The sequence below is a fragment of the Neomonachus schauinslandi genome, chromosome 10, assembly GCF_002201575.2.
Source record: "Neomonachus schauinslandi chromosome 10, ASM220157v2, whole genome shotgun sequence".
NCBI classification, from domain to species: Eukaryota; Metazoa; Chordata; class Mammalia; order Carnivora; family Phocidae; genus Neomonachus; species Neomonachus schauinslandi.
The window spans coordinates 102,754,868-102,768,167 of NC_058412.1; the positions used below are offsets into that span (position 1 = coordinate 102,754,868).

At 40.8% G+C, this 13,300-nt stretch overlaps 1 protein-coding gene across 2 annotated transcripts in view; it reads right to left on the reverse strand.

The window, feature by feature from the left end:
• Positions 1–13,300, reverse strand: part of SNAP25 (synaptosome associated protein 25) — an 81,713-nt gene continuing 68,413 nt past the window's right edge. Inside the window, exons 5-8 of one of the 2 annotated variants that reach the window (XM_044918986.1) lie at positions 12,637–12,754; positions 8,877–9,002; positions 5,908–6,052; positions 1–519 (exon numbers count right to left, since the gene is read on the reverse strand). In XM_044918986.1, the coding sequence (XP_044774921.1) occupies positions 451–519; positions 5,908–6,052; positions 8,877–9,002; positions 12,637–12,754 (458 nt within the window). In that variant the 3' untranslated portion in view covers positions 1–450. Of the gene's footprint in view, positions 520–5,907; positions 6,053–8,876; positions 9,003–12,636; positions 12,755–12,928; positions 13,047–13,300 lie in introns of both variants that reach the window. The other variant, XM_021688918.1, reaches the window with a different exon arrangement.

Sequence of the window (13,300 nt, forward strand, 5' to 3'; positions counted from 1 at the left end):
CCATGAGGAACCAAGGACAGCAAATTTTGAGAGTTTCAGAGCCTGACACTCAAAGAAAGGACAGTGGCAGTAGCTCTGTGGAATGTCACAGTTTTACAAGAACAATACTGTGTATTGAAAGAATCAACAGCACGTTGAGCATTCCTAAATTGTTGTCATTCAGCAAACACCACTGAGGAGAGAAAAGGAAAAATGAAACCCAAGACATCTTACGTAGGGAGTTAGAGCCACCAAATGACTACTATATACAACCTTTGGAAAGAAAGAGACTCAGAAAGAACAAAAGACACATAATAGTTTGGGGAAGCTGATGAACGATATAAGACAACATTCACAATGGGGGTGGACTGATGTGTGTATGTGTGCAGACCTACTAGGTAATAAGATGAGAAAAGCACAAAGGTGCTATCTTGCCCAACAGCATTTGGAAGAGAACACAGGTGGGCACATTTAACCACTCCCCAGCATCTTTGTTGCACGTTGGTTGGCCTCATCAATTCTGGTTTTGTTGGAATCAGCCTAGAAAAGGGGGAAGAAAACAAAACTCAGGTTACCTTTGGACATTCTGTTCTTCCTTCTGGGTCTGTTCAAATGCCCCCTTCTTGAGTGAAGGCATCTTGAAACTTCTCCTGTCAGAACTGACCCTCTCTTCTTTTGTGATTCCAGAACCATTGCTTGTGGTTCTACTTGGACATGATCATAGAAGCTCCATCTTAGTACTCATGACTGTTTCACCCTACCAGAGTGCATCCTTTTGAGGACAGGGTTACATCATTTATCTTTCTATCCTGGAATGACACCCAGTGACGTTATGAAAGGCTTTCACATCTGTGGATTGAGTTTAATTACCACCACTTATACAGTTGGGTTCAAATCATGGCTAACCAGTGTCACTTCGGGCCAATTACATAACATCTTGGGGCCTTGGCTTTCTTGTCTCGAAGCTGGACAAAAAAGAATCCTGCTAACAAGCATGAATGTCTATTATATCCAGTTCATTCAACCTTGACATCAAGATTGATATCAACTATGAGGAGTATATTATTATTAATTCATTTTTCCAAATGAGGAAATCAGGCAGCCTGGAGTCAGAATCCACACTAGTAATCATCATGTTAATCATTATAGTACTAGGTCTGCTGTGAAAATGAAATGAGTTTGTACATATAATGTGCTTGGAATAATTTTTTGCAAAGATTAAGTGCTCAATATATTTTATCTTGCAATTATTGTTATTGGGTGAAAATCTGACTTGTTGGGATGTTTAATAATTTTAAGTTCCATTTTTGAAGACTCATTCCCATGGAGTTTGATGATGGCTTGTTTATTTATTTATTTTATTTATTTATTTTTTAAGTAGGCTCCACATCCAACTGGGGGTTTGAACTCATGACCCCAAGATCAAGCGCCACATGCTCTACTGACTGAGCTAGCCAGGTGTCCCTTATCATTGGCTTGTTTTAACAAGAGCACTTTTTCCATAATTTTGTGCCTTGACTGATCTCACTGCTTCAGTTACCTTTTGCTGTATATGCAGCATGAAACCCAGAGTTGCTACCAGGATAGACTTTTAAAACCCAGAAAATGAACTATTCCCAACACCACTGAGAAAGGTCTGAGTGAGCAAGCAGAGGCAAAAATGAAGATTCTGTTTAGGCTGTTGTTTTGTCTTATCATGACTGGTGATGGTGTCTGCCCTCTCTAGCCTGGAAAGAGGAACACAAAGCTGAGAGGCAGTGTAGGGAAACTGAGCTGCTTTTTTATCAACCTGTATTTGTTCAGTGATTACCAATTTTGCATCTTCTATGGTGCTTGGTGCTTTCCAATCTCCACCAAACTGGATCTTCTTTATTTAGTTTAATTGTGAATTCCCAGCACACTTAGAATTACCTATATTCAACTAGAAATTTGCCAAGTTAAAATAGAAATATTGCTAGATTATTCATTATTCTGAATTATCTGGCAATGGTTTCCTACCATCTGTTTGGATAATCAAAAGTTGACTTTCAAAACAAGTTAAGATAGAGCATTAATTTTCCTTGTTTTCATCTATAGATTCATATTTTGGACCTTAGGTTCCTGATTTGGAAAATAGGTATTCTTTCCAATTTTACTTGGCTCTTAAATCTCCTCTCTTTAGCTATAAACTCTATCAGAAATAATGATACTTTGGTGCAAAGGAAAATTCTAGGCTCAGACCAATGTGAAATGTTTCTGCAGACTGAATTATGCTATTTTTCCAGACTGAATACTAAGGAAAACACAAATGGGGGAAAATCATTAATTTAAAAATGGATGGCATGTCTGGAAGCAAGCATTCTAGAAACTCTTGCATTAAGAATACACTGGTGAGCATTCACCTGGTGGTGGAAGCGGATATTTTGAAGTAGAGCATGAGGTTATTCTCTGGACATCGTCAAAGGATCCAAAACAGACCTATGTTCACTGAAGATCTGTGATTTCTACCTAAATTTTCTCTGAAGCATATCAAAATTCAAGCCCATATACCTTATGCAATAGGTACTATATCTTTATTATATAACAGAAATAGCATCTTTTAGGAACAAATCCTGAGGTAATCTCCTTTTAGATGTCTCCCTGGTATTTGGAGAAGGCCTCTGTGTTCATTCTTTTTATACGCTTTAGGACTGTATTTATGGAATATAGCCCACCCCAGTTTTCATATTTCTATTTAGAGGATCTTAAGCTCACTGGCATACCCAAGATATGCCACATGATTTGCCCCTGTGAGAAAGCAAGGATGATCCCCACAGAGCCACTAAGAGAGTTAGAAGGAGATCATTAGCCCACCCTTCTGCACACTCTGGAACTCTCAACTTCAGACCATGGCAGGTAGCTTTTAGGCCCCTGCTAAGAATTCCAGAAGTGGATGCTTATTACCCTACATGGTAGCCATGTTCTCATCCAAGGTTTGAACTGTTCCCTTATTATCTTTCAGATGAAGAAATCAGGTCATGAAGCTGGTGAGCAGGAAATGCCACTGGAACTCAAGGTCTTAGTTTTCAAATGCTGTGTTTCCTCATTGATAGGAGAATTCAAAGGAATGTTAAAGCTTCAGCCTCACTGTATTTCAACGTGTGTGTGGCATCTACCACTGACAACTTTAAATTGAAGTTTGAACATTACTACTTCCTGAACAACATAAAGAAGCTAATACAACTTGCCCCATTTTAGTTTTCTGAAAGAATTGTACCATTTCAACCTTAGAAGACTGTATATATATATATATATATATATATATATATATATATATATATATATCTTAAAGCAGAAAGCAAAGTTTTTAAATAGACAAAGTAATTCCTTGACAGTCCATGGGGATGTATTAAAAATTACATTGTTTTGGACTTCCAAAACTTTACTATCAATCCAAGAGATGAGAGGATCGTGATTGATGGGGTAGGGTGAAGGTTGTTGTTGGGGGCCATGGGAGAATATGGGAGAAACATCAGAAGATTCCCTTTATTCGTTTAATTTTTTAAGGTTTCATTTATTTATTTGAGAGAGACAGTGTGAGGAGGAGAAGTGGCAGAGAGAGAGAGAATCCCAACTAGACTCTGTGCTGAGCATGGAGCCTGATGCGGGCTCAATCCCACAATCCTGAGATCATGACCTGAGCTGAAACCAAGAGTTGGATGCTCAACAGACTGAGCCACCCATGTGCCCCAAGATTCTTTTTATTCTTAGACTGTGAGTTTAATTTACTCTTAGATATGCAAGAGACCTTTGAACACTGTTTCCTATGATCAGAAGTGAGAACTTACATGAGACAGGTGGAAATCTATTAAAAATTGTGCAGCTCATATAACATGTATCATTTGTGGCGATGCTGGGTTGAAATGGACTCTCTCTAATCATGTTCAGATTCTGATTTTGGAGCTAAGATAAAGGCTAGTTATTCAAAGGCAACTAGACCCCTCTCTCACTTCTTAAACAAATTAGCACTTAAAGAATGATACAAACCATAATGGCTCTTTCCCATCCACTTGCCTGACTCCAATTACACATCATGGCTGCATACATCTTTGCCCTTCAGTAAACTGGGCCCAAAATGAAAGGTTTTCCCTAGAGAAGAGAACTAGAAATGCAAAGTGGCAAAATTAAGATGCCACTTGCCTTTCCAGGAACACTTTTTGGTGCTGAAAGTCCTACTCTATCAATAAAGATTTGACCCCTCTCTCTTAGTAAAAGTACTACTTCTGGAACTCTAATTGAGTTAGAGGTACATTATCTCCCTACATCTGTGAGTAAATTGGGTCCAATGACAGAAAATGAGTACTTCTTGTTTTTTCAAATCATTTTCCCATTGGAAGGTGGTTCGGCAATTGTTTTTTTCTGGCCATAATGGGCTAGGTCAGCTTGTGTTGGCTCCAGTGCTTTTTAAAACTCTCAATATTGTTCTAAAATCTATTGATTTGTGCAGCTTTAAAAGCTTTAGCATATCAAAGGCTCTTAACAATGATAAGTCTGTCATGACTTGTAAAAGTAAGCAAAGCACAAGCCTTTTGCCAACCAACACTGACATTTGTGTAACTCAATATTGATCAGGCAAAATATTATGCAATCAGATATTTTTAATAGGGAGCACATAGAGCACAATACGGCAAAGCGTTCCCTTTATGTCTACTCTTTTCTTTTTCAGGTCAGTGGAGGATGCTTGGGTTCCAAGAAACTCAGTGTTTAGCCTTAGGATTCAAAGCATCCTTCTCTGCTCACTAAAGTGGAATGAATTGTTAAAAAGAAACTCAGGGTTTCAGGCTCAAAACTTCAGTATCTCTCTTTGAATATAGCTCATACAGCAATATGAGCTGTATATATACAGCTTGAGCTGAATATAGCTCAGGAATAAACTCATACAATGTAAGATTGCCAACTAGAATTGATTATAGATGCACAATTACCATTAAACCTATAATGTATGTATTTCTTCCTGTTGGCATTTTGATATCTTAAGAGATGATAAGCAATATTCAGGACTCTACTGATCGGGGAGGGGGAAGAATACAAGATCGTAGAAAGTATGTCAGATTTGTAGTGTGGAATATCAGGTTTTGGTGCCCCAAATCTTTTTATAAGGCTTATCCAGTGTTTCTTTCTGTTCCCTTCCAATCTCAAGGCCCTAAACCCATCCCTTCCCATTCTGTTCTCTTCACTTTTCCTTATGACTCTTGTTGACACCAGGGGGTTTTCTCTTAGAGCCACATCTGGTGTCCTTGTGTGAACTCAACTTCATCAGATTATGCTTTCTATTTTGAGATCTGGACATGTGAACTGTTGAACTGGAAATGGAATCTGGGCTTTTTTGAACTATCATTAAAGCTTTGGCATTTATAAAATCAAAGCTCATATTCATCTTCTCGTTAAACTAAAATAAGTATTCTTTCCTTTATTTCCTGATTCTATTCCTATACCATCTCTTGACAAGCTCCTAACCAACCTTCAAGACTCGATTTGGCTTTTTTGGAGATTTTCCCGTCACTTAACTCTTGAAATCTTTCCTCATCAACCCTACTTATTAGCATTTTATGTGTGGCTCTCTTGGCAAATTATATTTTGTGTGGTAGTAAATTCAGCTGGAGGCTCACTGCCTCCCATTGGCTGTGAGTTTCTTAGCAGTGGGGATGATGTCTTTCTCATCTTTATGGCCTTTGGATCCTGAAACAGAGGTGCCTCTGAGGAATATCTGCTAGATTAAATTCTACTCTCTTATTTACTTATATGTTGGTGAATTTTTGTCTTGGAAAAATAAGGGGGAAATTTCCATCTATCAGTATGCCTGAATCCCATGCCACAGTTTGAGGGGCTTATTTTGCCATTCATCCTTCCTCAGTGGTATCTCAGAAGAAGTAATGAACAATGGAAGCTTGCTGACTGCCATAAGCTCACCTTCTCCATGATCCTGTCGATCTGGCGGTTCTGTGTATCGATCTCATTGCCCATATCCAGGGCCATGTGACGGAGGTTTCCAATGATACCGCTCACCTGCTCCAGGTTTTCATCCATTTCATTTTCTCGGGCATCGTTTGTTACCCTGGGAGTCAAAATGTAATTTTTAGAAGATAGAAAGTATGAAAAAAACTCAAATACCAAGGACCCAAAGCTAAGGGAAAGTCTGGAGACCCCTTAGGTATCAATCCCATGCATCTTTAGTCTTTGTTCAATGAGTACATTTTAGCTTTTATACATTAGAAAATAATTTTTATTTATTTATTCATTCATTCATTTATTTATTTATTTTAAGTAGGGTCCACACCCAGCATGGATCTCAACACCGGGCTTGAACTCATGACCCTGAGATCAAGACCCAAGCTGAAATCGAGTCAAACCCTTAATTGACTGAGCCATCCAGGTGTCCCTAGAAAATAATTTTTAAATTTCATTTTTAAACATTTAAGTTTCTTTTTTAGAGAAGGCATATTAAATAGATTAATTTATTTACTTCTTTCATTTCCACCAGCACATCATTTCCTCCCTATGTTCATATGTTTATCCTAATTTTCATTTTTTAAGAATAAAATCATTTTAGTTGAGAGGATTGGGTCAGAGAATGAAGATGGAACTAATTAGAAACTATATTTTTCTTTCTGAAATGTCAAACAAAGTCTCCAAGAGTTAAATTGAGAATGAAAGAAAAGGCTTATTGTGTTAAGTCAGAGAATTTCTCTGCTCCATCTTCTTCCGCATTTGGGGCCAAAATCCCTGGGAAGAGTAAGGATAATACAGTCTGCCCCCTTAATCCTGCTGGCTCCTAAGAACTCCAAAGGGAGCTACTTATTCAAGATGATTTCTATTTGCTCAGATTTCATTGCAGGGGGGGGTTGGGGTTGGTGGCATTGTGAATGGGTGATTTCAGGGGAAAAATTGTGATAAAAGATTATTGTTCCAGTTTGGGAAGGAAGGAGTTGGCTCTCGAAGTGCCTTACCACCTGGCCATTTTTTTCACAGTTCAGCTTGAAAGTTAAGAAGGTAGTAACTCTTTATTGCAAATGGTAAGTATTCATTCTAGGATGTTCTGGTTAATTAATATTTTCCCACTGCATGTGGTGATGAGCTAAAAATGTTCAGAGGGGTTAAAACCCATTCCCCATGGTCACCCCCAGTGTAGACTAGCCCACAAAGGTTTTTAAAGCAGCCTAGGCCAGTAGAAATTAAAGGGGGAACTTCCTAGCTTTCTTACATAAAAAAGAAACTTATTTAAATGATTATCAACAGCTAAGGCATACTCTGGTTCCAGGATTCTGAATGCTGATTGTATATTAGAATCACCTGAAAAGCTTTAAGACCCACAGATGGCTGGGTCTCACTTTTTTTTAAAGATTTTATGTATGTATGTATGTATGTATGTATGTATGTATGTATGTATGTATTTACTTGAGAGAGAGAGAGCAAGCATGTAAGCGGGAGGAAGAACAGAGAGAGAGGGAGACACAGACTCCCGCCTGAGCAGGGAGCCCAATGTGGGGCCCCACCCCAGGAGCCCCGGATCCCAGGATTACGACCTGAGCCAAAGGCAGACATTTAATTGACTGAGCCACCCAGGCGCCCCTCAGTACTGATGTTTTTAAAAAACAGCCTCAGGGTCATTCTAATGTGCAGCCAGGATTGAGAACCCCTGGTCTAGTTTCCCTGGGAGCAGATAGAAACAAGAATAGAATTGTCATCTGTGAGGCTTTATGTAGCTATCTAGACCTTATACAGGTCACTGTCATTTGAATGTGGGTTATTGGTTGGTAACATCAGCTACAATGGCCCAGTAATATATAGCTGTACAACTATCTCTACACTAGTCATTAGGTACCCTAGTCACTGCTGCGTCCTAGCAGTAGCCTGTAAAAAGGGATAGGGTTTTTTTTTTCCTTTTCTTCTCTTTTTAACAACAGGAATATTTGTCATTATTTACTCTGTTTTCTGGTCTCCTGAGAGCTGATTTCTGGATAGGCAGATCTGTGTAATTTGAGATTTTTAAATAGGTCTTTAAGTTGGCTTTTGCTTCCAGGTCTCACAGGAAATCAGAAGTCAGGTATGCTTGTTATTCTCTATTTGTCCCCCCAGGTCCATTCTCCGACCTGTTTTGCTCTCTGCCCAGAGACGCTGACCTCTCTACAAAGGCATCACCCAGATTCTCTTAACCCTCCGGCTTCCAGTAGGCTTTGGCAGATGGCCCATGAGATATTGGAGGGCAAGAGGAAAGAGGAATGGGGGCATTTATTTCCCTTTCTCATTTCCTGCTAGTTTTGCAACAGCAGCATGTCTCTATAGCCCCTCCCCCACAATGGTAACTACTGTCAGGTTCTGATAACAGCTCCCATCCCTTCAGGACTTTTCCTGCTATTGCTAGTCCACCAATGCTTTACCATCGCTTGTTATTAACCTGGCCCACATCTCTGTAAACAATCTCTTTAATAAGTTCTGTTCAATTCCATTTATGGAATGAGACACCTGTTTACTGCCTCATTGAGGCTGGATGTGGTCACGTGACTCGCTTTGTCTGATGAAACTCTGGCAAACCCGACAAGGCTTGATAAGGGCTTGTGCATTGGAGCCTGCCCCCTTGGAATGCTGCCACCACCATGTAAGAAGCCAGGGCTCTTCGCTGGAGGGACCGCACGGGGGAGAGTGGAGGCGCCCTGCCCTAGTCAACCACGAGCCGAGTGACTGAGACCATCTTGGGCCATCGTGCACCCACCTGCACGGAATGAGGGAGCCCAGGAGGGGCTCTTGGCAGAACTGCCCAGCAACATACACATTCATAAGTAACCAGTAAAATGGTTGTTGCTTTAAGACCCACTCAGCTTGGGATGATTTGTTTACTTAACAATGGACGACTGCTCCAGGGCTAGCTGCACGCGGCTCACCTCCGAATGAAGCCACCACTGATGGCCATCTGCTCCCGTTCGTCCACCACACGAGCAGGCTGGCTAGCCACCACTCCGTCCTGATTATTGCCCCAGGCTTTTTTGTAAGCATCGCTTGATTTAAGCCTATGCAAAAAAGAGGGTGAGTGACAAGGCAAGGGGGTGGAGCATCAAGCTCACAACAATGGTCACCTCTTCAAGCGAAGAACCGAACCAAGCAAATGGGTTTTAATTCGAGGCATTAGAGAATACCGATATATCATGATTTGGACCCAAACAGTTGGCCACCACCATGCCTCAGCTACTCAGCATTGCATTTCCAATCGAGCCAATTGCACTTGTCAAGACTGCAACCTTTGCCCAAAGGTTGTTCTTGTTTTGGTTTGTCTTTGCAGTTTAGTTGGATTTAAGACAAGGATTAAGGTAGCTGGAGGACATTCAGTTCTATTTCAGTGACATGGTTATATTTTGAGACACAAAACACACAGAAAAACATACTGGCAGACAGACACATAACAAGACTGCCAAGTAGAGTGTGTACATCACACCACAGCAACACACTGTCACCAAGAAAAACATACTCGACCGAGTTTTTACACACCATCATGCAAAGATTCCCTGTTTTAATTTTTCCCCCAACGCATGTGTGGGACTAACCCTTCCAACTCTGCATGAAGGACATAAAGCACTGGTGGTTGGCCAAGGGTGGTGGTCTTTGAGTTGCCTCGAGAGTGATTTGAATTAGATAATATATCGGTACTTCCAAACAGTCACCATACATCTAGTCGATGTACAAACCTTTGTCCACAGAGACAAAAAGTAAAAGAGGCATAGTGAAATGAATGCAGGAAAATAGAAGAGAGAACAAGCCATCTAGCACCAGAAAAGGAAATCCCTCTATGTCTTCTTCATGCACCAGCTACAGGCATGAGTAGAAAGTGAAGCATTCTCATTTAAGCCAAACTACTCCAGAAGTTGACCATTCTCGAAAAAGGCACTAGCAGGACAGTAATAGCCTTCATGAGGATTTGAAACGCAGGTTCAATAGCTTCTTTGTCAGGCTAGGGGGCAGGGTGGGAGTGATTACAAACTCCTACTTCAAGCTATCCTGGGATGTGGCAGGGGAGAGTGGTCTGGAACTGGTGTGGTCTCCATGGGCCGTATTTCACTGATCTGCCTTGGAGAGAAACTTAAAATCCAGGCATACCTGTTGTGCCCAATAGAAACATGTGCAGCATATTTTGGTGGGTGTGTTGTAATTTAAGGCAATCAAAGATGTTTTTAGGTTCTTTGCATAGTAGAAACCACATGCTTTTAGTCCAAAAACAAGAGAACTTCCTGTGGTCCCATTTTCATATTTTCTCTTATAAGACAACAGAATTTACACCCCCCCTTTTTTTCTTGTATTGGAGGATCTCAGCCATCTATTAAAACTGGCTCTAATACTAATATTTGCAGAGGGGACCAAGCAACCCTGGAATAAGCTGGAAAATTGTACAAATGGAATTTCAGCAATTCCCACAATCTAGTGTATAATGCCACAGACCTCGGAGCTGTCAGAATTTACTGCACTAAAGAGCCATGGGCCCACTCCGTGGGACAGGATCCAAAAACTAATTTAATAGAGCTTAGAGTCTGGCTTTGTTTTCTTTCTGACTCCCCGTTCCCTCCCTCCTCACATTACAAGAAGTTATATGGACCTTGTGAGGTTTTCTGCTATGTAAAATATCTGGTATACCATCTTTGGCAAAGTCAAAGGGGTGGGAAAGTTTGCGTTTCTGAGAGAAGGCGAATCACTGCACCCACAATGCTGCACATAGACTCACAGAACTGCCGTACATCTACCATAATCCTTTGAAACATGCTGAGACAGGGCAAAGCCCTCAGAGAGTCCAGGGCACCACCAGCCACTGCATTGTGACACATGGTTTTTAAAGCATTATTTACACACAATAGGGAACACTTCACTCAAGCTTTGAAGCTCAGTTAGGGTCTCTTGTGCCGACTACTATGTAGAATTCGTAGGGGCCATCATTTCATCTGAACATTAGAATCCATCCCGGGGCGGGGCCTGCCTCCACGCCTTCTCCACACAGTTGATGAATGGGGAAATTGTATCTGTTGGAATTCATCACAAAAAGGGTGGATATCTCACCTGGGGGGCAAGTGGCCAAAGAAAAGGATATACAGTTAAGTCTTAACTAACTGGAATGTGTAGCCATGAGTCATTTTGGTGAATGATGTGACTTTGTTAATTAACAGTGGGCCATGGAGGAAAACTTTGTTTCAGGGGTGATTGTTGAATATCTGTTAGATTCTCAAGGCACTTTCCTGCCTTAGAGTCTTAGGGTAGTGAACATGACCAAATTTTTCCTTGGTTATGGTTTCACTTGATGTGCCTAATAGCCTTTCCTCTGAAGACCAACTCTTATTGTTTGGTCCCCTTAGGTGTGGAAGTTACATAGGAAAATGTAGACTGAGTGACAGAATGTGAACTGCCTAGACTGCCCTTCAAGAAAAACCATTTTAAGTCCCTGATGTGATCCCCCATCCCTTTGTTCAACCGTCTCTTTTTACTAAAAGTGGAAGGAAGCGAAAGTGTAAATACATTTGAGAGTTCCAGTTGGCTAGATTCCAGTTAATCAGGCTTTACTGTAGATCATTCTTTTAAAACAGTTTTAAATTTATCTGTAAATCGAGCCCCTCCCCCTCCTAAACAGGAAGTGGGATATTTTAAATCAGCCTCAAAGTTTAAAGGATGTGAATGGTCATATAATCAGCTAGAAATGACATAAATTGCTGTTCTAAAAGCTAGGATCAGGAGAGCTTTTAGGAAAAAGGCTTCTGTTCAAAGGGAAGTGGGAGGGGTGAGGGAGATCGGGTAATGGGTTTAATTTTCCAAATGCATGTTGGACAATCCACTCATGCATTTTTTTTCCACTGCTAGTCAAATAAGACTATCTTCCAGAACCCTCATTTTCAGGTTCCTTCTGTTGCAAACCTTTATAACCACATGTCACATTTCTGCTACATTCCAAAAAAAAAGCGTTGCAGAACCTTGAAAACAGTTGAAAGTTTTGTGATGTCGTGCATGCAAAATCTACACATTTCAACATTTTAGTCAGTGTACGGATAGATCTTCCAAGAGGAAGAATTTCACAGGGATGGGTCCAATTTGAGTAAGGCTTGAGCACCTCTTGCTGAAGGGCTCATGGCCTCTGCAGTGGGTGCAGCTGGGGCATCTATAGTCTAATCGCGGGGCGGATTTGGCAACTGGTGGGGCAATCTCTGTCATATTCTCTGTGTTATAGATGCTTGCTTAGGCCAAATTACCTGTCTCTTTTGCTTCTGGAAAATCAAACCTTGAACATATGTGTTTCTCAACTTCCAAACTTACCCTCCAATCTTTTCTAGCTCTGCAGTTTTGGCTTTTGGGGTTGCAGGAAAATAAAATTGCCTGGGTGCCTCTTTCTTGAGGCTTGTCTCTGTCTCAAGGTACACTTTCTGGAAAATGTTGAAATGTTCATCAATAAAAATTGCTGACAGTGAAGCTTTCACTGTAGTATGCCTGATTTTTAATGCATCAGCAGTAACTCCCACTATATCATCTATGCTATGAGATGAATGCATTGGAGACGGTATTGATCTGTTCTGCATGCCACATGCTCATCCTGCCTTTGTACTTGGCAGGAATGAGCTTGTCAAGGCTTGGAGATGGGCCTTGGGAAACCAAAGCTACAGGCAGGCAGGCAGCACCTACTTGTTACAGGGACACACACAAAGCCCGCAGAATTTTCCTAGGTCCGTCAAATTCTTTTCTGCTTCTTTCATGTCCTTATTGATTTGGTCCATCCCTTCCTCAATGCGTTCCAGTTGTTCTGATTAAACACAAGTATTTTATCCCCACAGAATGAAGCGGATGGAAAAGGACAAAGAAAAAAAAGACAAAACTTCAGACATTCACTTTGACATTAAAAAAGAAAAAAATCAAAAGAAAGAAGAAAAGAAAGAAAACTGGACGCCACAGATTAGAGCTGGTACCCAGTACCTACTTGTTACAAGGACATATGAAAAGGCCACAGCATTTCCCTAAATCTTTTAAATTTTTCTCGGCCTCCTTCATGTCTTGGTTGATATGGTTCATGCCTTCTTCGACACGATCGAGTTGTTCTGGTTAGGACAAAGGGATGACAGTGTGGAATGAATTTTTGGGGGGTTTCCAGCAGAACATGAGAAATGACTATGTGGAACAGAATTTGAAAGAGAAAGATATTACAATGCATGGTCCCAGAGGATGCATTGCTGGAGACTGCTGCCACCCTACACAGGCACAGGTGGAAGGAAATGAACAAAAATGATGCTCAAAATAGTTTGTAATTCAGACACAATGGGATGGGGTACGTGGGCCTGTTGGATTCCTAGTG